Here is a 25,590-nt window from a genome sequence, read left to right on the forward strand (position 1 = left end):
GGGAAAACTCATTGATCCTACGCACAAAAAGGCTGAAGCATTGCTACAGGCTTTTGCAATGCGATGGGTGATGTGGATGATGTTCATCCCCACAGCTGCCTGTTGGATTTCCTTTGGTGCAGCCGGGTTGTTCAGTCTGACATTGTTTCATGAAGACAACACATCTGCAGTTTGTAAATGGGGTGTGAGGTACTACACGCGCCTTTATTACATCCCATGTTGTTAAGAGTGTCCGTGTATTAAATGCATCAACAGCATCTATCTCTTGCTTTCGCACCCCCCTGTTGCAAGGGGGCATTGAGAAGACAAGCTTGAAACAAAAAGAGCTTTCATAACATGGTCCAGTGTGACAAAGTCATTGTAGGTTGTTCTTAACTACCCAGAGAACTTTCAAAATGGGCACTATTTGAACTCTGGAGCAGGGCCTATAATCTTGCTTAATAATTACTTCAAATGTGACAGTTTAATTCAGTGTAGGTATCCAAAACGATTTCTGAAATTAATAATAGACATGCTTTATAGCTTATGCATGTCAAAAGTTATAAGACAAGTCTCGTCATAGAACTTGACTATCTTAATGTGACTTTTGAAATAGTCTGACAATTTAGAACAATTACATAGCATTTTGTTCTTGCTAACTTTTAAAACAAAAAAGTGTTCCGTTGTGTTTATAGGGCTGACTCTGGTGAGGTGACCTCTGCGGAGGGGTTACTCTTTGAAGTTCTCCCTGAAGAGCTTCAAGGCAGCTTTCTGTCTCAGAGTGTGATTTCGTAAGGTTTTGATGCTAGAAAACTGTTTAACAAACAGCTCCAAAATATTTAGATTTTGATTAATAACACACAGTGCTGTGGTATTTAAATAATATGAAGTATGAAATCTAACATGTGCCAGAAGAGTATGAGTTCCACATGGCCAGCCAGGAGGGCAGGAATGGAAGCACACCAGCATCTGAGCTGAGGGGAAAGAGTTATACTAAGTCAGTTAAACCCTAATGCAGAAATCTGTTCAACTGTTGTCTCTGCTTGTGCCAAAGCCTTTCCTCTGATGCTGTGGCTGCAGGGATGCTCCTTCAGCAATGCTTCGTGTTTCATGAGTGTACCCCACGGGCATACTGGGTAAAATATGAACATGCTTTCAGCTGTGCTGTACAGTCTAAAATGGACATTGATGTTAAAACAATTCTGTCGTCAGATCAACATAGCAATGACTGTTAAAAATGCAAAGAGAAGTGCTCATTCATCAAGCCGCGCTAATTATATCTAGCCCACATTTGCAAATTGTTTAATTGTGAGTATTCCTGGGCTGGTATTACTGAATTGTGAGGATTATTTTGCAGTTGTTGGTAACACAATTTAAAATGGTCTCCATTTAGTCTCCGTCAGAAGAATTGAAGCTGGATGAAGTGAAAACAAAAGGTATGTGATAAATAAAGGCCTTGTAAGCAAATGTCCTGATGTGTAAGGGAATTATTATCTACTGTCTGGAATCTAACTTCAGGCCTAGTAACAGAACTTCTTTTTCAGAGGTCATTCACCCCATCACAGAGATAATGTTATGAAGAATTTCACAGAAGATTTTATGAGCAGAAATGTGACTTTTTTGTGTTTTGATACTTCAGATCGCTATTTTTAATCTCAGCATGAGTCCCTCAAGCTTCTTAATCACAGACAATTTTAGAGAATATCCACAAGAAATAGTATTTAGGGCTTTTGGAATCAGGACATTTTATTTCAGGTGCAATATTTAAGTTGCACGGGTAACTTTTTACTTGTGCATGTGGGCAGATCAGGTGCAGGAAGGAGGATCAAAGCCTGAGACAGCCTCATTCCAGCATCATTTATTCCTCTGACGGCTCATTGACCAAACCAGCAAAGCTTCCCAACCAAACCCTTCTTTCAGTGTGGGACTCACACAGCTGGGTCCAGGCAAGTTCAGGTTTAGTGATTTGTTTGCTTGACACCCTGGATGCTTTGTTAGTGTGTGTGTACTGTTGAATCACAGCCTGAACCAGTGATTGATCACCTGAGGCAAAGGCTGAGTCAGCCACAGGAGCACAGGTGAAGGCAATTCAGATGTGTGCTGGGAAGGGGTGGAGCCTGGCTGCACCTCTCCTAGACCTCATTTAAGGGCTGACCGTCACCAGGGAAAGGTTTCTGGTTGGAGATTCGTCCATGTGGAGTTTGCTACTGTGAGCCAATGAAACAGATGAGTATTTCATTTATTTTTGATTGTCTCTTTCTGTCAGGATAATCTTTCTGACTATGATACCTGTAAAATAGTACATCTCTTTAACTGTATGCTTGTTGATTGTGTAGTTAGCAATTAAAAACAAAAGCAGATCATGTTTGTGTTTTGGAGACACTGTTGTTTGTGATTCTCCCCACATTTAAATATTTTGCATGTCTTAGGCTGCTTCTCAGATCTTTCTTTTTCAAGGCCTGAAGGTACTGAAAAGTCCTTCAGCACTATTTGTTCCTCAGAAGCCCTTGTTAGGGGTGTTTCTAAAACAGCTTGATGCTTCTCAGCTGGGTAGAAGACGTTTGAGGAAGTGTGAAGTGCAACAAGTGCAGGTGAGAGTTTAGGTCATGTCCTTAAATTACCTTATTCCTCTTCCAGGCTTGGGCACCTAATGCTTTATGCTGACTGCTCTGCCATTCATCCTTCCAGGTACAGGTTGTGGAGATGGCTGAGAGTCATCTATACAGATACATAATGTGTTTCTTATCAAGTGCTTTACTGTCTCTGATCATTTAGGATATTTTTTTTGTGGCTAGCACAGCTGGTGCTTTGGCAGGGCTTATACCTGTTCTTCGGTTTCAGTGTTGCAGAGGTTACTTAGTTCCTTGTTATTGAAGCAGTGAGGTTAATGCTAGAACTGTTGACCATCATTCACGATGTCAGCTCAAAAATATGTGGAAGATACGTGCAGAATATCATTGATGGTGTCCTACAAGAAAATACTGAGAGGGTAAGTGTTGATTGTTGTTGATTGTGTTGGGGTGGACTTTCCGTGGCTGGACATCTTCCTTGATTGTCAGATGCCTTTATAAAGTAACCTGTACTACTTCTGGGGTAGTGTAGGAGTTATGAGTCAACATGAAGATACCTGTTGTGGAGATGGTTTACGTTAGCTAAGATTTTCCTGGGAAGTCATCTGTTATGGCTTTTTCCAGTGAAATAAGCAATGAATGTGTGAGCCTATAATGGACACTGAAGCAAAATTCTTAGGCTTTCATTTTCTTAATTTTTTAAACTGCATTTTTTTTTTTTTAAATGTATACTGTGAGCCTTTTTTTCTTTTCTGTTTTTTAAATACTAGTTTTGCCAGTGCATCTCTGAAACAAAGAGGAATTAGGGCTGATTCTTTGGAAGATAAGATGAGAGGCATATGAGTGTTCTTAGCTGTACATTTGGGCTAAGCCGCTATGGGGCCTGCTGGCATGCACTGCAGTTCTGGCAATTTCTGGACTTTTGGCTGCTCCTGGTTGGTGTCACCAAACTTGCATGGCATATTAAAGATTTCTATTGTTTTTTTTAGGGTTCTAACAGTTTTCACAATTTTGGTTTCCATTAGAGATTTGCCACTACTCAAATGAAGCTGATTAGTACCAAAGTACTGAGTCTAACACTTCACTTATCACTTGTATTTTTTGCAGATAGATTTTTTGAGCATTTATTATGACCATTTGTTCATTATGATGCACCATTTCAAATTAGAACCTTGACTTATTTCAACAAGGATTGTGAAATCTATTAATGCATGTGAAAAGTCTAGAAAATACTGATGTTTCTATAAAGCGGTGATATTGCTGTAAACATCACTGAGTGATTATGTTTTCACCATTTTATTCAAGATGTTCAGAGCTAATATTTGCTGCTCAACTCCAAGATCATTTTGGAACCGCTATCCTAAATATCAGCTAATATTAGAAAGAAGGCAAATTATGAATGCAGCATGGCATAGTCATCAATAGACTACAAAATACACTTTAAAAAATAGTGCTTTTACAAACATGGCACAGCTTCTGCTGTAGCACCATATGCTCTAAAAGCTGCAGATACATTTTAGAAAACACTGATGAAGCCATTACTGCTCCATCCATTTGTTCATAGTATATATCATTATTCAAGAAATTTAAGAACTGTAATGATGGAAAATCACACAGAAAGAAAAGAAAAGGAACATGGACTTTGTCAGAAACAAGGGCTACATTCTTATTCAAGAGGACCATAATGATGGAAAATCACAGTGAAAGGCAGAGACGAAACGGGGATCCCATAAAGGACTGACACGCCACAGTGGCACAAGTAGTAGAACAGTCATAGCAAGTGGATAAAAATAAAGAAAACAAAATTAACTAGAGGAGAGCTGGACTCAGGGATGTAGTGCAAAACAGAAACAAATCACCACAAATGCTAAAGATTAATTTTGAAGAATCTGCCGAGAACGAATAGAGAGACAAGTTGCATCAATATTAATGAAGCTGAAATAGAACTCCAAACGACCAGGAGTGCAAAATGGCACGGAAAGCATTTTCTTTTAAATAGGTTGGAGATTGGATCACAAGACCTTCATAAATATGAAGGGAACTCACAAAAGGCGTTATTACAAGAAACACAATAAACAATCACAGCATATATCTTACAGATGAACTGTACTGAGATTAATTACAACTGCATATATATATTTAATCCATAGTTTATAGACAAGATGTTTAAAATAGTAACATGAGTGTTTTTTATATCTAATTATCTATTTATGTCTTAAATGAATCTTATGTATCTCCAGGTATTAATCTTTAACTGTAACCACGTGTCAAGCATAGGATCTCCCTTAGCTAAGAGCTGAGCAGGTGAGTGCCTCTCTTGACAAACACTGTTCTTCCTGAGGCACTCCGTGTCTGAGGCTGACTCTCAGCATCATAGAGACCCAATCAATTTGGCGGTTTCCCTTATATAAAAAATCAACCTGCTAAAGGTTTTCCATCTAACACAGAAGTGGCTGCACACTTTCCCTTCCTCTCATAGTAGGTTATTGGTGTTATCTCGGTGCCTTCCCTCAGCCCCACAGCAGCTGTTGCTTCCACTCCAAGGCTTGTACTGCCCTGGCTGTGAATATGCTGACCCTTGTTACCCTGTAGTAAAGGCATGATTATCTGTGTGAAGCAATAAAGCTACTTCCCAAGGCAAAGTTTCCCTTTAAACATGAAATGGGTGAATAAAATATCTGTATAAATGCATATAAAGACATAGATCAGATGTGGCAAAAGAACAGCACTTTGTGGAAGGCCATGCTCTTATTTTTCTTTGGTGCAGAGGCACTGCAAGCAACAGACCATAACTAAACTCTGGTTGAAAATCTCTCTGTTGTCTTTAAGGCATAAAATACTTTGTGAAACCTGTATGCAAGCATGCATGCTTAAATCATGCTGTGGTTGTATCCACAGAAAATCAGAATAGTGAGTCTGCTAATAGCTTTGCAATTGCTGTGCATTTTTGATTCGTGCTGCATCTGCCAATAGTACGTAGATACACATTGTTTCCTTCAGACCTTGGAGGTGAACTAAGTAGGTCAGCTGGAAGGATTTTACTCTTGGTTTATGCAGGTCTTTGTCAAGTGTGGGGAATACCTGGGTGCCTATGTTTAATTCATAAATTAAGGTTGCAATTTATACTCATATTTCTGTGTTCTGGAATAGAATGTCACAGAAGAAGGTATGAAGTAGCTAAGAGGTCCTCTTTTGAATGCTGAAATGTAGCTGTGCTGCAGGCTGCAGCTTTTACCAGAGCATAAGGAAATTTCTAGTATCTTGTGAATGATGTTTTCAAACTTTCTGTGAGTAACATTTTTCCCAGGCTCTAGAAAAGTAAATGAATAGTATTAAGGTAATAATTAGTTTTATTGGAACACTTTAGGTTGCAAAAAGTAATAAGCATGTTAAATTAAAAATCCCTGCATGGTGATCTTCATAGTTTTGTTTCCATTTTTCATCATTTTGCAAATTAGACATAGTGTGCAAAAATGTACAGTTTTCATTTTGCTTTGAGGTTTTCCAGGTAGCTCTATCAGCCTGTTCTTTCATTAAAATAGACTACCAGCCTGGGAAGTAGCTTAATATGCATTATGGTAGGCCCGGAGTGAGATCTGTGGCTTTTTCTGATAGGACATTTTTGAGGTCAATAATCCAGATCTATCAGAACATTTTTGTACTGTAGAGAATGTTGTCTTTTTTTCTCTACAACTTGTTTCTAAACTTGACTTTTTGGGTGAGGTATGAATTGGACGTCACAGCATAGTAACCAAAGCCAATATCAGCTTTGGCATTTAGTCTGGTCTCTTAACTGCTTGCAGCTAAGTCCATTCAAGGAGAGTGGAGTTAGGCCAGTTTGCAAAGACATTTTCTGTTCCTGTTCTAGGGCATAAGAACATTCGTGATGTGTTCCATAGTTCAACTTCTGAGTATGATTTACTTTTCAGTACAGTCACCCCCAGCACTAAGTAACATGGGGTCTAAGCTTTCTTGTAGATCACTACTGCATCTTTCTAGCAGCCTTTTCAGGTCTTAGGGTTTCATTTGTAGAAAGGAGAAAAAAAGGGCTATGCTAGGATGGTCCTAGAATCTGTAAAGCCTGGAATAAGTCTCTTAGACAGTACTGCATGATCAGTCCAAATTTAAAATACCTTCCTCTGTTTTTAGTAGTAGAAATCACAGAAGTGTTTTTATTTTAGGTTGGTACTTGCTTTTACGCTGCCTCTTTGTCTGGGATCAAATCTGTCTTTAGCACCCACCTCTCAGCATGGAAATCTCAGTACTTATTATACCTGTTAGCCTCATCATCCATGCCGAAGTTACAAAATTTGGCTGAAATATCCAGACTCATAGTCTAGGACTAAAATGTTAATGTGGTGGATCAGACTTATGCTTCTGAGCCATTTAAGTCTGTGGCATTGCAGAAAGTGGTAAGAGGTACTTTCTGCCACCGCAGTGACCAGCTGTGGAGCAGTGCTAACATCGTTGACTATCTCCTACATTCTGCCAATCCTTAAGCAAGAGGAGTGAGAATGAATAAATACAAGTTGCAAAGGATAGTATAAATTCATGAATATGGATGATGGTATAAGGCTAGATTCTCTATGGACTTGGATGAATATACACTTTAAAGAAAAAAAACAAAGCAACAACAACCTATTGAATCCTACCAAGCCTAGTGTTTTAAAATGTTGTATAAAAGTACTGTTCAGCTGGATGATGAGAGCCCTTAAATTCCACAGAGCAGCGTTTAGTTTAACTGTGCCCTTGGGCAGCATTTCTTTTCAGGGCTGTCCTGTTGCCTCCCAGTGGCAAGGACCCAGGCAACCCTGGGTTGCTGATGTGGAAAAGCAACTTTGTTCTTCTAACCCCCTGGGTTGCGCTGAACATTGCCCAGTCACAGCGAGGATCAAGGGCTCTGTGTTTATTCCTTCAGTTCTCCAAAACCACTTATTTTTGCAGTTAACGGTGGCTTTGCAGTAAATATATGTTCTGGGAAGAAGAAAGCAAAGAGTATGTTGGTGGCACAAACCACAAGGTGTTTGTTTTATTACTCTGCCTTAAATATTGTTTTTAATCGGGTAGAGTTGCTCTAGGGCTGTTTGACTTCTGCACACATTCAGGCTGTACAGTAAGCTATATTTTGGCAGTATGTTTGTGTTGGAGAGTTAAGCTGACATAATTGCATTCTAGGTGCTTTTTTCTGTTAAACTTACAGAATATATTTCAAGTATCAGTTAGAGTCATTATGGTATAAGCTATGTTGGCCAGTTTGAAGTGAGATTTTTCACCTTTATGATAGATCTGGATAGAAACGTTCAACCAAGTAAGGCAAACCGTGACTCCAGGTGCAACTCAAAAATAAGGATATGTAGGGTGAAGTTTTACATTGCCGAGAGAGGGTTTCTAGTGGATGGAATCAAATGCTTTAAAATCCTTTACCTGTAGTGAAGTGGCCATGCCTAATGGTAATTTAGGTGTGGAAGCTGAGATGAATAGCAGGAATTGTTACAGTTAATTGCATGATGAGGTATGAAGAGCATAAGTTAAACTGTATTAAATCCTGCATAGCTCTTGGATGCACAGCACTGGTTTTTGTCCTGTATTAAACACACTGGAGTAGGGGCAGCAGAAGTGATCAAGATCTTAACAATAGTGTTTTCCTCTTCCAGATTTCAGCTGTTTTCTCAGATATCTAAAATCAGAATTACACATGCTGCAGGCTCTCTCTCTCTCTCTCTATATATATATATAAATATATACACACATAGAAATTATTTACACATTCTAAATACATTCCTTCACATAGCAAACTACAGATACCTGTATTGTGCTCATGAGAAGAATAAATAAAAGTTAAGCTTTAACTGGCTACTAGGTAAATAGCAACCTTCTTGTCACACACAAATATTCATCTAAGTAAATTATTTTTGTTTTAAGGAGATGGTCAAAATGTTTATCTTTTGACAGATACGCCTAAATTAAAAGGATGGACAGCAAAATTGACTGACAAAACATTAGGAGGGTGAGGAAATGTATTTAATGGAAGTGTTTCTCCTGTGGAGCCTTTCAGGATGTTTGTGGTCTTTATAACTCAAGCTAGGTGAATTCAATCTTCATTTTTTGCAATGAAATAGCTTTGCATGACTCCACTTTCAGGATGCAGAATAGTATGGGAAGAGTGCGCTGTCTAGATCTTTAGAAGGGTGGGAAACCAAGATGTATTTATTCCATGCTGAAAAAAACCAATATGCTCATTTTGCTTACCAAAAAGTTTTATTTGTGAATGTGAAGGCGTGTTACCAGCGAGAACAGACTATTGGTGATTATCATTATACTAATAGGAAAGCTCTGAGTGGATACAATAGTCTTCTTGTCAGTCAGAGTGTAACAAAATCTTTTGTCAATCAGGAAGGAAATAAGTTGTAACTTTTTTAAAAATTATTTTTGGTATCTAATTCTACATTACATATGAAAACAGGGAAACAGTCTCCTTTCCTACATTCTTTTTTCTCATGTTCAAGATTATATTCCTCTTATTGTGACCTAGATGATATATAATCTGATGATACTCTCACCTTGACTCCTTCACTCTGGTGTTTTTCAAGTTCTGAGAATTTAATCTTGCGGACTTAAAATAGGACGTGTCGTAAGAACAGTTTTTACAGTCTTCTCTCCTTCAATTTTCTTAGCAGGCAAACACTTGATGGTCTCTGTCTGTAATGGTTCAGAGGAACAGAGAGCCTGAGTTGGAGAAAATGTCTTTAAATTAAAAGCCTTGGTCTGAATTCTGTGACTTTCCACAATTTATTTATTTATTTATTAATGGTTTCTAAATGCACCCTCTTTTTTTTTTCTTCCCCTTGAATTCTCTGCTGTGTTTCCAGATGGGTACTCTGAAGAGGGTTACCTTGTTATTTATTAAGTTACCATATGAATAGTTGTAAATAAATCCTCATGCATTCTTGTTGGGCTCCTCTTGAGCATTTGCCACCTTTATTAATGTAAATAAGCACAAACAAGATTGTATCAGTATGCCTGTTTCCCAGTGCTCCTTCCATCCAAAAGGGATGTCGATGTGTGTTGCATATCCATGGATGCTGGGTGTTCTACCTTACCATTGCCTTCTCCAGTGCAGGATTGTTGGGTCAGGAAGAAGGCAACCAGGAAAAGTGAACCCCCACCTCTACTTGCAATGAACAGGATTTCTCTTTGCACCTCAATGTTTACCTTTCACTCACATTATTTCCAGAAGGGTCTTGCTCACCATTCACTTACAAGCAGAAATCACCCTGGAATGCTTTTGGAGATCACATTTGACAAAGAAGCCTCTATGGGAGGACATCCTAGATAATAGCATGACATCTTTTGACAGATCCAATTTAGGCTGAGAGAACTGTTGTTTTCTTGCCGATTTATTTATTTTTGGCATGCTGTTTTAACAGAAATTAGATTTAGTTAGATGAAAAATGAATTGTTCTTTGGTGAAAATAGTTTTAAAAAACCCACTAAAACTACACGTGCAGCTAAGGTAAATATTTGCATTCCTCTAAGTGTTTGAAGACAACATGAACAAAGATGTATGACACAAGAAAATAATGATCTGGGCATATAATGCAGCCTGAGTCTAATTATTATGGAATCATTTTCAAATCTTCCTTTTTTTATGCTCAGAAAATGATGCAATCAAAGTAATTTGATTGGGGAATTAGTGGTCTTGATGTCTCTTGTAGGTATTTAACCACCTTCAGTGCATTCTCAGATTAAAATCATATATTTGTTTCTTTGAAAGAGAAAATTGAAAAATTCTTTGGAGCTACTCTGGTAGTTATAAGAATGAAGTATCCAGGCTGTGTTGCCTCATGCCCTGTAGAAATACTGACTTTGAAAGTCATCCTCTTCTTCCCAGAACTGAGCAGAGGGTCACATCCAGTCCTGCATCTGGAGGTTGAAGGGTCTCTGTGTTCCTGCATTCTCCTTCATAGGAACAGTGGAGCTGATTCTGTAGAGTCATTGCTGAAGCATCGAAGACGTGGATTATTATACTAATGATCACTCATTATAGACTAAACTCCTGTTTACAGGTTAAATGGGACCCCTGCGTGGAGGTAATTTTTCTAGCACAACCGTAACATCTTGCACATCCCTTTTGCTTCCTTCTGCCTTGCCCAGCCCATTTTGGCAGGCCGTGCTGCACAAACCACTCAGTGCTCAATGCTCCATTGCAGGAAGGCAGGGCTGGGGCCTGCAGGCTCTTCTCCCACCTCCTGCTGAGCCTCTGACTCCTCAGGCTTGGGCTGCCTGATATGTGAAACCAAGGTCGTCTTTTGTTTTTATTTGTTAACCAGCCCATTTCTTTGACTCTTTGCTGAGTTCTTTGGGAGGAGGATGCCTGTTTCATCCTGTCAGGAGGATAACCCGTGCTGGTTGGTGGCTATACGAGCTCAGCAAGCTGCTGCCTGCCAGCACTACGAAGCCGCCCCGCTCCGCCCTCCTCCCTCCGCCGACCTTTCCCCTCTCGTGTGCCCGGCCAATGGGCGAAGCGGCCCCGCCTGTTCCGCCGCCGGCAGCTTCAGGGCCGGCGTGTCCGCCTCCGCGTGTCAGTGCTGCCGTTCCGCTCCGCTGGGCCCCAGCCGCCGCTTCGTCCCGTCCCGCGAGGTGAGTCCGCCCACCCGTCCTCCTGCCTCTCAGACCCTGCCTCTCTGTCCCCCTCCTCCCTTTCCCCTCCCTTCCCTTCCCCTCCCGTGGCGGCGCGGCAGGCCCGGCAGCAGCAGGAGGCAGCAGGCCGCACTGCGCCCCGCACGGCCGGGGGCTGCCGGGCACCTCCTGGGGGAGTCGGCAGGGGAGGTGCGAGTCCCTCACCGAGCGCTGCTCTGCGTCCTCAGATGGCCCCGAAGAAGGCAGGCGATGGGGTGAAGGCTCATCCGATTATCGGCAGGTTCGGGACGTCCCTGAAGATCGGGATCGTCGGGCTGCCCAACGTTGGGTAGGTGCCCGCCTGCCGCTTCCTGCCCGCCGGGTTGTTTGCTTATGGGGAGGAGGGGTGAGTGGCACTGGTAGCAGCAGCGAAGAGGGCTGCCCCTCTTGGAACTTATGGAGAGAGGGTGAGGACAGAGCTCGCGTTTGAAGCGGGGGTGTGTGTGGGAGAGGTGGGGGAAGGTGGCTCCGGTGTGTGCAGGGAGTTGTAAGCGTGTGTATTTTACTAGGGGCGGTGCGATGGGCCCTGCTGCTGAAGTAGAGGAGCTACAATTATAGCTCAGTACTGAGTGTGGTTTGAGGAAAGATGTGTTTCTACCTTGTAAATTCTGCTAATTCGAAATTGTTGAACAACATTTCTTACAGGAAATCCACGTTTTTCAATGTGTTAACAAAGAGCCAAGCAGCAGCAGAGAATTTTCCTTTCTGTACTATTGACCCAAATGAGAGTCGAGTTCCTGTGCCCGATGACAGGTTTGACTTCCTGTGTCAGTACCACAAGCCTCCAAGGTAACTTGAGTTCTAAGTTTGTTCTTTCTTGCTTAAGCACTGGAAGTAGCGTTACTGAAAACAAACTTTTCACAGATGTTTACTGTATATACAACGCTTTTGTTTTTACTGGCATCTCCTTTAATATGTGTGGAAAGTGGATTCTTGTTTGGAAATGAAAGTGTAAGGTGCTATCAGATCCATCATTGATCAGGAATATGTTTGTTAGCTTGCTTCCATTTATAGTTCCTGTGTACTTTTTTATTGATTGAAAAAATACACTGACACGGAGCTGATTACTTAAGCGAGTTATTGTAACTTACTTTTCAGTCCCAAGTGAGTATTAAGCTTGTTTGCTAATATACAGACCAAAAATGAGACAAAGCTTTTGGGCTGTTGGTTGTGAAGAAGTAATGATGTGGTTTATCAAGTTATTTTTTTTAAAGACTAAGTTATAATTTATAGTATTATTACTGCTTGGCTACATGAACACTCTTGTTTAGCTGTCATCAGCTACTTATCAGTGAAGTGACCAAGAGATAAGTTATTTCTTGATATATAAGTATTTCTTCCTGCTCACCTCCTCTTGCCATCCTAAAGGAATTCATGGCCTCCCTCTCTGGGGGTAAAAGAAAATAAACACATCAGCAGCACAAAACACCCTTTAGTATTATTGAATATTGTCATTGGATAGTAAGTTGGGTACAAGAAGTAAATCTACTTTCACTTGAATGGTATTTAGGCTTTTATTTTAAAAAGAGAGTGTTTGTTACTTAAAATGAATGAGTGTGGGGGTTAGTGGATAGCTCCTCTGGGTTTAGTTACTTACAGAAGCAGTAATGGTGAGTACAGCCTCCAGTAGCCAGGAGAGATGTTGTGCTGCTTTGCTCTGTCAGGAAACAAGCCAGAATTGGCTTTCTAAGAAGTTGTCATGTTGTAGGTATTTTGTGTTGCTACTTTTATATTTCTGACTTGTCAAGTCCTGAGAGGGTGACTCCTGCTTAAAGCATACAAATGCTTGGGAAGTTGCTCTTTCTCAAACAGATCTGATGTAAAGTTTTTAAAGGCAGAAGAGGCTGTACTGGAACCTGGAGATGAGTAACATCTGTTTTTAACAAAGAGAAAAGAGATGGGCATTTTACCCTGATGCTGATTAATCTGTTCTGTTGCTGAGTCAGACTGTGGAACAGGCAGAACTTGAAATGGTAGATAAATTTATTGAGCTGTTTGAGAAATGAGCACAAAGCAAGAGCTGAGAGAATTTTCAAGCAGGTGTGTTGGAGAAGTGCTGCATTATGAGCTTAGTTGGACCTTTCACGTGTCTTTTTGGGGTCTTCTGGTGTGTGTGAGGTTTCGTTACACTGTACTTAATACAGGGAAATTGTTGGGGTGGTGTTGGAGAAGAAAGTTTGGAAATACAGAATAGAAATGAAAGTAGAGCTTTCTGGCTGTAATGCTTCAATGTGAAGTCAAAGCCTTAGGTGCATGATGCCTGCAAAGTCTCACAACTGCATAACTAGTTGTACTGAATGGTTGCTCATGGAAGCTTAGGAAATAAATGTATGCCTTCTTCCTCTCACATTTTTGCATAAATACGTTTGTACAACATTGCAGGCTGTGTGCATGTGTCTAAAAAAGCAAGAGAAGAAAGTGGTGTTTGTTACCTGGGATCTTCTTATACCTTGGGCTGGAAAATAAAGCACGCTTAAGATCCAAGAAACTCTTAAACCACCACTGCTTGAGAAATAGACATTGCCTTTTAAAAAACTCAGTTTTTAATAGGAACTTGAAACAAATTGGTAGGAAAGATGCCTTTTTTTAAATGAATAAGCCTTTGGATGCATCACTCTGTTCTTGATGTAATACACTGACCATCAAATTACAAAGCTGCACCTCCTTTGCCCCAGCGACTGTTGTGATCTTTGCTATAGTGTATGTTGTACAGTGAGGACGGTGTGCTGGCACTGTTGCTGGATTTCTGAGCGAGGTAAATAAATAAATAGAAATCCTTGCTCCAAGATTGTGTGTGCTTAAAATATAGAGGCACTTCTGGATGCTGCGGTGTTTCGTGTTACAAATCACTGTGACATGCTTCGTGGTAGATCAGTGTTGCACTGATGTGTGCAAATGATCTGTTGGTGCCACCTGTTCCTGGTGATCATGTGAAGCTCAGCGACATTCATCTAATGCTGGCTAACAAATCTTAAGAAATGGAAATTAATCTGTTTAGGAAAGGGTGGAAAAAAAGCCAGGAGTTTTTCTTCTTTGAAAGTATTGAAGCACTTGATACGTGTGGCACTTTCTCCCCCGTTTTTATAGCATTTGTTTGCTTAATTTCATGATGTTTGCTGTCTTTCAGAGCATAGGCAAGTGTGAATAGTTCTTGCATTTTTCTCTTGTGTTTATCTGTGATGAAATAGAGCTTCAGGTTTAGGTAGTGGGCTACTGGGAGCAGTTTTTGCTTTGCTTAGGGTGTTAGTTTTGAGATGGAGAAACCATCCTGAGAACCTGGATATTCTGTCTTTGAAGGTCTCTTTTCTATTAGTCAGTTGTGAAATAAATATGCTGGTGTTTGGCTTCCACTGTCTGACAAATGCAGTTGATTCAGGTGATAGTGGTCTATCTTCTATATGAAGAAGGCTGTTTTGCTCTCATGTGCCATCTCTGTAGTGAAGAGTTCTTCTCATGGTTGGCCAGGAAGCTAATCCTACAGAATTGGTAGAGGAAAGAAAACATTCCTAACACTACCTTTGTTTTTCTTAAAATAGTTTAAAATTGCAATGGGCAATGCTTTACGAAGTGGTGTTTCTGTACCTTGCTGTTAAGTTAGTTACCAGAAAGCAAGGAATTCTGATAATTCTGATGGATAAGTTGCTGCTATTTGTAGTGAGGGTTTTATTAGCTCTGTATTTCTATCAGGTGAAAGGAATTACTGTGTTAATGCATTTATGGGATTATTGGTTTCTGCCTTCAGAATGTGTGTTACCTTTGGTAGCACCTTAATGGTCACTGATTGCTGTTTCCTTCTGAGCTTATGTACTGGTAATTCATTAAAAAAAAAAAAGATGGAATTTGCCAAGAAAACCATTGTGGGACAAAAGTGTGAGGCTTTCAAAGTTTATTTACTTCAAAAGGTATTTAAATTCTTTCTCGTAAGATGTTGTAATATTTTCTTCTGTATTTTCTAACCTCACCATTTTGAGTATTGTGCTGTGTTGTGCTGGTTTCTAATCGCATCACAAAGTTACAAATGGTGTAAAACATATCATTAAGTTCCTGCCTAACCCAGCAGGTTTAGTGATGCTTTGAACTTCATCTTAGTGAAGATGATGATTTTATCCAGATCCTGTACTATGAGGTCAGTTTATTACCTGAAGAAATCATTTTTCTTGTGGAGTGTTAGAGGAATGTTGAAGACAAAAATAAGAGGCTTCATAGCTTTAGTCACACCTTTTCATCAGCATTATGAAAGCTGTGGATTTGGACACCTTCTGTTTCATCTGCGGTTGATAAGATGGTTAACTATTGTATTTATCTTAGCATAGTACTTATGAAATATAAGGGTGACAATTTAAGTCGTTAGATGGAAATTAAGTACTGTACCTTTTGTTGACATGTGTTTTGAAGCCACTGGGTTGGAGGTCCTGATGCCTAAGGCTTGATTTTTGTAGCTTTTCCAATGAGGAATTGGCAGCATTTCAGCAGGATTCTCTCTGCCACTGTTAAGGGTTGTATGGCCATCTGCGCAGGTTACATGAAGGTGCTCTCAGTCTGTTTTATTACAGTTTTGGTGGACACTTTTCCTCAGATGGATTTTGAGATTGTTTGAAAGAACCAGCTTTACTTGAAGGAGGGGTGGGAAATCTTGGTGCTTTGTAACATGGGTATAGAGTTATAAAGATATTGTTATGTTCAACTTGTCATGGGGAAAATAACTTGTTTTCATATTCTGGATTTGTGTTGAACATTTTGACCAATGTGCTTCAATAAAGAGACTTTCAACTTTTATCTTCCAGCAAAATTCCAGCCTTTCTGAACGTAGTGGATATTGCTGGCCTTGTGAAAGGAGCCCATACCGGCCAAGGCTTAGGAAATTCCTTTTTGTCTCATATTAACGCCTGTGATGGGATCTTTCATCTGATGCGTACGTAAACTCCATTTTTTAAGTTGACTCTATAGCTTAAGGATAGTATTGCTGTACTTTAACAACTGTTGAACAGATAGCCAATAAATTATAACCGTTTTTACTTGTCAACCCAAAGTCATCAAGTTCAGGGTTCTCCCTACTCAGTCTCTCCCCCAAAAAGCCCCAAAACACTACAATGAACTTGAAAATAACTAAAGAACCTCATCTTCTGCTAAATAGTGAGTATATCTTTGTTTATGGTCATTGTGCTGAAGACTTAAAAGTGAACTGAATTTTTGGAAAAATTAAGGCTATTCTGAAAGTAATGCCTCCATTTTTATTATATTGGCCCATGACATCAGAAGCAGACATGGGCAGTGTGACAGCAGAGTTTGAACCTTCCCATCAGTATTCCAATACATGCTGTGTGACAGCTGGCAGCAGAGTGGTGGTGTGACAGAATGGCCTCTGACATCGAAATGTGGGTGAAGAGTGGGTGTGCCCTTGAACTTCTCCATGTGGAATAATTGACACCAGTTGATGTTTATCGATTCTTGTTTAGTGTGTAATGAGACCAGACAGTGGATGCAGTACATGAGGTGGTGGATGGTGTTTTGGCAATGATGCTGTGCCATAGCACCTGTCGGACAGTGATCACCTCCACTGCTGCAGATTTTTAGGAGTGCAGTGTTTACCTGTTCATCACTGGCAAAAAAGTGTAACCGATGATGGTGACTATATTTAAAAACAGGGTTTTGTAGCTGAGGTGCTTTTTGTATGTGTGATAATTTCTGTGGAAATAAATAGGAGGCATTACTTTTGGAGCAATGTACATAGAAATGGTTGGTAAAAAAAGAAAATGCTGAGTTAGTAGCAAATTCTAGAGCTTTGTTCTTAAGGTCAAGCCTCACGTCTGTCCTTGTGCTGATTTTTCTGTGACTTTTCCTGAATCCCTGTGACTTCTGAGTACTTTTCATTTAGACCAACACAAAACCTAAAGGTGTGGAATATTACGGTAGTGATTTAGATGGCTAGAACCGTTGCTCCCTTGAATGCAAACATATACTTTGAATAGAATAGAAAATCATGGCACACTGATTGCAGCCAAGCACTTAACGTTATTTAAAATATTGTGAGAAGGTGAGGACAGTTCTTCAGTTGGATAGAGTGAAGTAAGTACTTTGATCTTCTGTATTGCATTAGGAAGTAGTTCCACATGTGAAGGCTGTACTAATATATTCGTGTATTCTGAATGTTCATGTTCTGATATCTGAGAACTGTTACTACAGTATCATTAGGATAAAGGTGAAATAGGGCTCTCAAGTGTCTTGCTGGGTTTTTAATTACTGTTTTGTCTGATGTAAGTTGAGACCAAGTGATGAACTGTTTAGACTTGCTCTCTTTCATATTTGTCATATTTGGTGCTTGCAAAGGAACAAGTTGATATATTATCCAGTACAGAAAATGCTTTTATATATATTTATATATATAGTGTAATCCTATGTGTCTGTTTCAGGCAGCTATTAAAAAGGTTAATGTTATTTGTCATCATTTTTGGGATTTGAAAAAGCAACAAGACTGTTTCTAGACAGAACAAGTATCTACAATTTACACAACACAAACTCACGTTAGAATTGATAACTCAGTCAAATTGTTTTATATGTCATGCCAGAGCATAAAAATGTATAAACCTTTTCTATATGTCGAAATGTTTTTTATTCTCTCCCAGCTTTCAAAATTATTTCCACTTTAAAAATTCTTTCTTATGAGTCTGTGGCATGTCTGGTACATGCAATATTTGTCAAAGTTTACAAACCACACGAACTGTTTGTGTGAATCCTTAAACTTTATAGGTCCTGAGAGAATGAAGCTTCTTTGTTGCCTTTTATTGGAGCTCAGTCCACATTCTTAATGGGCTATCTGCTGTAAGGAGCCAGTGTCCTGGGAGTGGCCATCAGTTCTGAGCCCAGCTTGTAGGCACTGGGTTTCTGTAGCAGTGCAGAAGGTGTCTTGACAGCAATCCAAACAGATTGCTTCTGTTACAGGGAGAAGGCTGTGGACTGGTCGGTGGGCCTTTGTGTGCCAGCAAGAAGGGATGTAGGTGTTACTGAAGGTTGAGAAATGCTGGTGACAGAAATGCTCTTGGGGAGAGCTGCACTAAAAAGTGATCTGGGGAAATAAGCAGGAAGTACTAAGAAGCTGCTGGGCTATTGCATAGCATTGTCAGGTAAAAATCAGAACAAACCAGTCAGCAACAGGGAGATGACTTCAAAATGGAAAGATTTTTAGGTCATCACTTTTCAAAGCGTGAAAAATTTAGTGTTTGCCTTCACTTTTGCTCTGAGTTGATCTGGAACAAATTTTCACCTCAGAGCACTGAAACCATTGCTCGCAGTCTTTAGCCTGTTTTGTCATGCATCACTGCTGCATGCGTTAATGGCTAGCATGTGCAGCAGAGCCTCTCCGAGAATTGGCCTTTTCTTCTCTTTGCATGGCAGGCAGAAGGTCAAAAGTGGGTCACTGTGGGGTCTTCAGTATATTCAGGTATGCAGATCTTGAAGAAAGGCTTGTTGGGCAAACTGGTGGGTGCATCATCCTGAAACTGAAAAATGTGGTGACCCAGATGGGTTTGGGTTATAGGGAACTTACTGGCCATTATCAGCGTAATCATCTAATTTCTCCAAGAGTAAGTAGATAGGTGTGACTTCACTGCAGAAATATATCCTTACCCAGCCATGTAGTTGTGGATAACAGTGAGAGGAGAAGCAGAAAAAAACTTATGGGAACAGAAAGGCTTATCAGCTTCTCTAAAGATGGGATTTATATTACCAGACACCATAGGAACAGGATTGGTGGAAAAACTGTTTTCTTTAGGTAGTGTTTTGCATTTCCCGGGCAGTGTAGGTTTACTCTAGACAAATAGACTTAGAAAGATGTTAAGAGTCATATTGCTGAAGTTCCTGTATGATTGCCATATTTCTTTGATTAAGCATCACAGGTATTTTGAGATATGACTTTTTGTGTGTGCTTGAATTTGTAGCAAATGTTGCTTTCTTTACTTGGAAAAATGTGTTAATCCTGGAAAGAAAAAACAGATATCCCATGTTTATAAATAGCTTTTTATGCAGATCTTACCAGGCTCATTTTATCTTTGTATTGATGAACCCCATTCAGGAGGATTGTCCTTTGCACTGAATTTCTGTTTCTTTTAATTGACTTGCATAATAGGTAATGCAACGAGACAAACTTCAGGCAACTCACTAAAGTCCTAGCGTAATGGTTTGGGTCCTGTTTTTCTTTATTCACTGGGAATATATTGAAAATCTAAATTTGTTTTTACATTAAGACAGGAGGTTTGTCTGTAGCTGTTAGCTCCCATAACAGCATTCCCTGGTGCTTCCCCTGAGGTTTCCAAAGAAAGTTGTTGGGTATCAGTTTGCCTACCACCAGGCATTTAGGCTTGACAGCTGCAGCTGTGATACCCGCGTCAGTAATTACAGTTACCTTTCTCTTGAAACTGGAAGTTGTGCATGATGTTTACTTGTGTTGTTTCTTGCGTAGTGTTAAGCTAGTATGAAAAGAGATTTCTCTAATTCTTAAGTTTCCTTACTTCATTTCAATACAGGCAAGTACGCTGTGGGCCTTGAAATGGTCCTGGGTTTTCAGTCTTTAAATGTCCATAACGTAGATACACTGTTACCTTTCACTGAAACATGGTGTTTATTTAAATCAACGAATACAATGTTTTCATGTTTTAGCTACACTTTATCTACAATGAAGCAGCAACAAATGGGAGGTAGAGTAATTGGATAAGTAGAAGCCCATCTGTTAGAGCGTGGCTGTATTTCTGTGTGATTCTGCATGAAGGGGTTTCTCTCAGTTCAGCAAATGAGGCATCAAGAGGAGAGCTGTATATATTTTTTGTTTAATATTTCTTATAGTTTTTTTTCCCCCCTATTTAAGAGCACAAACTGAAATTGAATTACTTTGAGGTAAATGAGTTGATTTCAATACCTTTATTGTGATTTCAGAGATTATCTCTGGAGGAAAAGGAATATATATATTTTTTTATTTCTGGCCAAATCCAAGTGTGATAACGTTGGTCCAAACAGGTATACTTGCTTTACTTGCTTATTGTTGGCTGAATGAATGGGGAATTTAATTTCTCTTTTCCCTGTCCTGGATGATAGTGCATACAACATTATTACCAAAATAACCTGGTGTGTACCTTGGACTGGTTAAGGCCTGTTCCATTTGCTTGAGTTTCATTGCTTGGTTTGAAATGGTTCTGTTGGTTCTGCTGTCTAAGTTTCCGGTGGATTTATGGTTTTAACTGTAGTGGGAATGTTTTCATGGTGGCATGAGGCAGGCTGGGGTGGGCTGTTGTGGTGTTTCTTCCCAGTTATATGGCCTTAATTGCTTTAAGCTTTTATGGCGGATCTGTCATGGGTACTTGTAGAAAAGAAAATGACTTCCTTTGAATGGTGGATTAAAAATGGCAACCTTACTAGAAGTGCAAATTTAAGAATCGCCCTTAACAAATACTTCATTGAGGAAATAGTAGGTGCCAGTTATGTCTGTGCTACACCACTCTCAGTCAGGTATTGAGTATTCTGGATGTTACACAGCCCTGTACAGCTCTTGATGTTTTCAGGGTTCCTTTCCTTATGAACAAGCTTGCTTATCATTAGTTCTTTCTCATATAAAAGTAAACTGTGATGTGGGAGAGGAGAATATTTTTTCCAGAGTATTATTATTTTTATTTTATTCCAGACTCTTTTTGTATGGATGATATGAGCAGGGGTGCTAGATTTCTTCTTTCTACCTTACTGTGGTTCTGTATCTGCAAGCAGAACTTGAGCACATGGGTAACAACCACATCTGGCCTGTGTAACATTGTTGATCCTGCAATTTGGCCAGCTGTGGAAAACTGCTTAAACTTCCCAAACTTTTCACTTAGATGAATAAAATTAATACTGGAAGGTCAGCAACCTCTTAAGTTAAAGATGGACAGCAGAGGAGTAAAATGTCTTAAGCCATTGCAGAAGAATTTTGCAAGACCTGTCTACCATTAACTTTAAGTAAGAACAGTACTAGTCTCACGGGTCAAGGAAATCACCCTCATCTCCAGTGTTATGACTTATCTTTCTTTCATATTTGATCACCAAAATGTGTAAAATTCACATTTGTGCCTTAGAACTGTTTGCTGTATGCTCTTCTGCTTTGTCTTCCACGGAAAAATGAGCCTCCTTTTCTGGGAACATGGGTGAGGGCTGTGGAAAAGGTGCTGGAAATTTGTCAGTGCGCTAATGACTTATTCTTTGTCTTTGGTGAATAATGTGTCACCAGGCAGAGAGAAAGTGACACCTGAGCTGTAAGCTCTAAGCCCAGGTAACTATGGTTTAAAACAGAAACAAACTCAAGTAAGGTCTTTATTCTTAAATTTTGGCACAAGTAGTTGTTCTTTGAGAGCTGGATGAGCCTGGGTTAGGAAGCAAAAGTTTTGCATTGCTGAGCAGTGTTCTTTTAGTCCGTGATGATTAAATAAATGTCCCTCAGAGAAATTTTCTTTCTTCAGACATAGAATGGGAGCTGTGACCATTCACATGTTTTTATTACTTTTCAAAAACTCCAGTTTCTTTTGCACTGAGGTTGCCTCTTGCTGTCCCAGGTTAAGTTTTGATTGTAATGTACCTAGGGAGGAGTACTTTTCAATCTCAGGTATGGTAAATTCTGCAGATTTAGTTAATTACATACACTCATTGAGAAGGAAATGTATTGCACTTAAGTTCTTTTCTAGCCTTTATTACAGTTTGATAATGCTAGAATTCAAAGTCTGATGGTACTTGAAGTTACAAAGGATTTTGGATCCTGTTTTGCCATTCATCTTTAGCCTAATACATTGTGTCTCTCTGCATCCAATGACTTTTTCTCATCCGAACAGATGAAAACATTTCTTATCTAAAGGCACCACCCTTGTTGGAGTAGTAGCATCTAATGCTGTTCTATCTATAGATGGAACTTGTTACATTTCCTCAGCAGGGACTTAAAGTTATGACCTTATAGGCCAGAAGCAGGAGAGCTACCTACTGAGCTACAAGGGCAATCTCTCAATTCTAAAGAATACATAGAAAAATTTCTAATATACTGCACTGTGAGTCATAAAGTACTCGACCAGTAAACCCTCCCTCCCCTGAGAATAAAGACCAGGCAGGTTATCTTGACTGAGTCATTGCTATTATTTGACCTACAGCTACTTTTGTTATAGATCTGTGTGTCGTGTGGCAGTATATAATTGCTATTTAGGCAATAGAGGTGCGACTTATGGTTTTCCCTGTAGTGTCTTTACGAAATTATCAGGATGTGACAGTGTGTCCAAAAAGAGTCACCTAAACACACTCAAACATTTATCTCCTTAACTGAATGTTGTTATTGTTGGGGTAAGGTTGGCCTTATGTATGGTTTAATATTTTGTAAGTTATTTCTTTGCTGTGGACTTGCTTGAAAATAGCAGTCCTGCAGTATTTAATTTTATTATCTAAGTTCTTGCTATATTATGAAGTGTAAAAAAATAGTTTTTCTTTGGTTGGAGGAATACCACGTTAGAAAAGATAAAATCAAGAATTCCTTGCAAAAATTTGGGATTAGATAACTAGCTGGATGTTGATAAGCATCACTTGGTTAGGTACAGCAACTGTGTCAGAAAGGCGAGTAGTTGGTAGACTGAGAACGTTATAGTTTCACATCCAAGAAGTTGCTTTCTCACAAGAAGCTGTTTCTTTTTTAACAAGTTAAGTTTTCATTAGAACTTTTCATTAAATTCTTGGAAGCACTTCTTGTTTCCTAGTTCATCTGTGGACTTCCCAGAAGGAAAGGATGGCTGTGTTCCCTAACCCATCTGAAGACATAGGTCTGTGTTTGTTCTGAAAAGAGCAGAACGTGGGTCATCACTGTACCTTGTCAATATGGCAAGGGAGTTTGTGAGTGTGCCAATATCAAATGAGTTGGTTTAGTTATTGCTGAGGCTGCTGTGAAATTAGGTGTCTTCACAGTAAGTGGACAAGGAGCAATTGCAAAAGAGACCATGTTGCATCATCTATGGGAGCAGCGGCCTCTAGGTGGGGGAAACTAATGTATTAGCTCCTGCTAGATCTACAAGCAGTGTGTGTAGGTTTGGTTTTTTTTTTTGTGCCTTGGTGCCTCTTTTATCTTTCTCTACTCAAATAAGCACTGAAGTGTAAGATTAAGTCAGAAAAAAACCCTGGAACGGCAGTAATGTAGCTGAAGAAGTCAGAAAATGTTTTTTGAAGTACTTGTTAAGAAGGGTTGTGGTAAGCACTGTGAACACTCTTTTGGTCTGGACCATTTTATTTTATGTAAAAGAACTTTGCCATGTCATAGGCTTGTGTTTAGTTCATATTCTTAAAACACGTGTACATCATTGGACATAGGTTCACTGTATTTTCATTTGAATAAGATTTATGCTTACAAGTTGCTGTGAGTACAGTTAATGTTTTGCTACATCATCTTGTCCTCAAAAAATGAATTCTCTGAGTTGTCTGTACTTGCTGGTACACCCAATACATGGTATATTACCTGCAATGCTACTATCTTATGCATGTTCTGTTGCTTGCAGCTATACTTGTGTGCATAACTGTTTTCAGACTTCTCCAACTTGATCACCTCAATTTCTTCCTGATATTGTGTCTTTATGCAGGTGAAGTCAAGCAGTGTTTCCCTTATGTAGAACAGTGAGACTGCTTTGAACTGAGTGGTAGGGAAAAAAATCCTCTAAATGAAGCCCAGTAAATAAATGGATGTATTTATTGTTCTGGCAAGAAGTTACATGTCTTAGACAAACTAAAATTGGGTTACTGTCTTAGTTGGCATATGTAATTGCAAGTCTTAATTAAAGTACAGTTAGGCAAATCTGTCTGAGGTTTTGTGTAATGTCAATTTAATGCTTCCTTTTTCTTTGCCTTTGTTTCTGTGAGTGCTTGAAAGTCACTGACAGCAGTTACTGCACATTATAAAGCCAAACAACATATTTACCCTTACCAAAGGTAAAGCATTAGGAGGTGTATCCAAACAAAATCTCTGCACGGTAATCCAGTTTGTATGCAGCCTTTTTTTTTCCAGTATGAGACTGTTTAATAAGCTGACAGAAAAACCTTTGCTTAAGTTTTCTTTCAGAATTGCTGTTTATTGGAGCAGTCCTGATTCCTACAGTGACCAAAATGCCACTTCCAGAAAAACAAGTGCCTGCCTTACTTTGTGCCTAACTTACACAACTTGATAAGTCTGTCTTTTGGTAGTGTTAACAGCTCCATATTCAAATACATTTTCTCATCTGTTCGCTGCCACTTTCTTGTGTGCTGATGGAACTGGTTGCAGAACCACACAGTAACATGGCTTTGGAAACCAATTTGGTCTTAAAAAATAGCCATATTCTTTCTGGTGGGTTATTTTAAACATAGATCACTTTTCTAATCAGATTTAAAGTGTAACTCAGTGAACTGTTGTGCTGTTCTGGCTGAGGGAGCATTAAGCTCATTTGGTGAGTTGAAAAAATGCCCCTAAAATGTCAACTACAGGAAATCCCTGATGCAAATTGCATACTTAAGGGTTGGTTTTTTTTTTTTTTTTTTTTTTTTTTTTAACTTCCCGAAGCATTAAGCTTTCTCCAGGCTCTCTCTCATACATCCAGGATAGGGATTCCCAAGGGGCAGTCCTAGCAGTAGAGACTTGAAGCAAAGAAGGAGTTCAGTAACTGCTTTCTCAATGTTCTCCATTACCAGGCACCCAGATCATTCAACTGCAGACCCACATTTTTCCTACTCTTCCTTTTGCTGTTGACATACTAAAATAATTCTTTCCTGTTGTCCTTGTCCTCCCTTGCCAGATTTAATTCCAAGTTGACTTCAGCCTTCTTGGTTGCATCTCTGTGTGCACGTTCCTATATTCCTCCCAAGAGGCCAAATCCCTTTTCCACGTTCCGTAGACTTTCTTCTTCCATTTGAGCTTACCCGTGAGCTATTTGTTCATCCATGCGGGTCTCCTGTCTGGTTTTGCACTGTTATGAATGCACCCATCTTGAGCTTGAAAAAGCGGTGCTTGAATGTCAACCAAATCTCTTGGGCCTCCTACCTTCCAGTGCTCTAACCTGTGGGAATGCATCTAAATAGGCCCTTAAAGAGTTCAAAACCGTCTCTCCTGAAGTTCAGGGCTGCAAGCCTTACTTTTCTTCTTAGGTTTACAAGTGATTTTTTTCTAATTAATCATTTCTCTATGGTATATTAGCAGAGATTTTGGTGAATTGATTTCACTCCCTCTCTTCCTGCTTTGGAAGTTGTCTGTCCTGCAGTGTAAGGTTTCCCGAAATTATTTCTTAGTGTATTTCTGATTAGATTTTTATTTCAGAATATATTTTTATCCTGTAATCCTGTGTGGAAGATCACAACAAGCATT

At 39.5% G+C, this 25,590-nt stretch overlaps 1 protein-coding gene across 1 annotated transcript in view; it reads left to right on the forward strand.

The window, feature by feature from the left end:
• The first annotated feature begins 11,054 nt into the window (after positions 1–11,054).
• Positions 11,055–25,590, forward strand: part of OLA1 (Obg like ATPase 1) — an 82,182-nt gene continuing 67,646 nt past the window's right edge. Inside the window, exons 1-4 of the mRNA XM_015868445.1 lie at positions 11,055–11,189; positions 11,417–11,517; positions 11,874–12,017; positions 16,013–16,140. Coding sequence (XP_015723931.1) covers positions 11,417–11,517; positions 11,874–12,017; positions 16,013–16,140 — 373 coding nt within the window. The 5' untranslated portion in view covers positions 11,055–11,189. The remainder of the gene's footprint in view (positions 11,190–11,416; positions 11,518–11,873; positions 12,018–16,012; positions 16,141–25,590) is intronic.

The sequence above is a fragment of the Coturnix japonica genome, chromosome 7 (genome assembly GCF_001577835.2).
Source record: "Coturnix japonica isolate 7356 chromosome 7, Coturnix japonica 2.1, whole genome shotgun sequence".
Classification (NCBI taxonomy): Eukaryota; Metazoa; Chordata; class Aves; order Galliformes; family Phasianidae; genus Coturnix; species Coturnix japonica.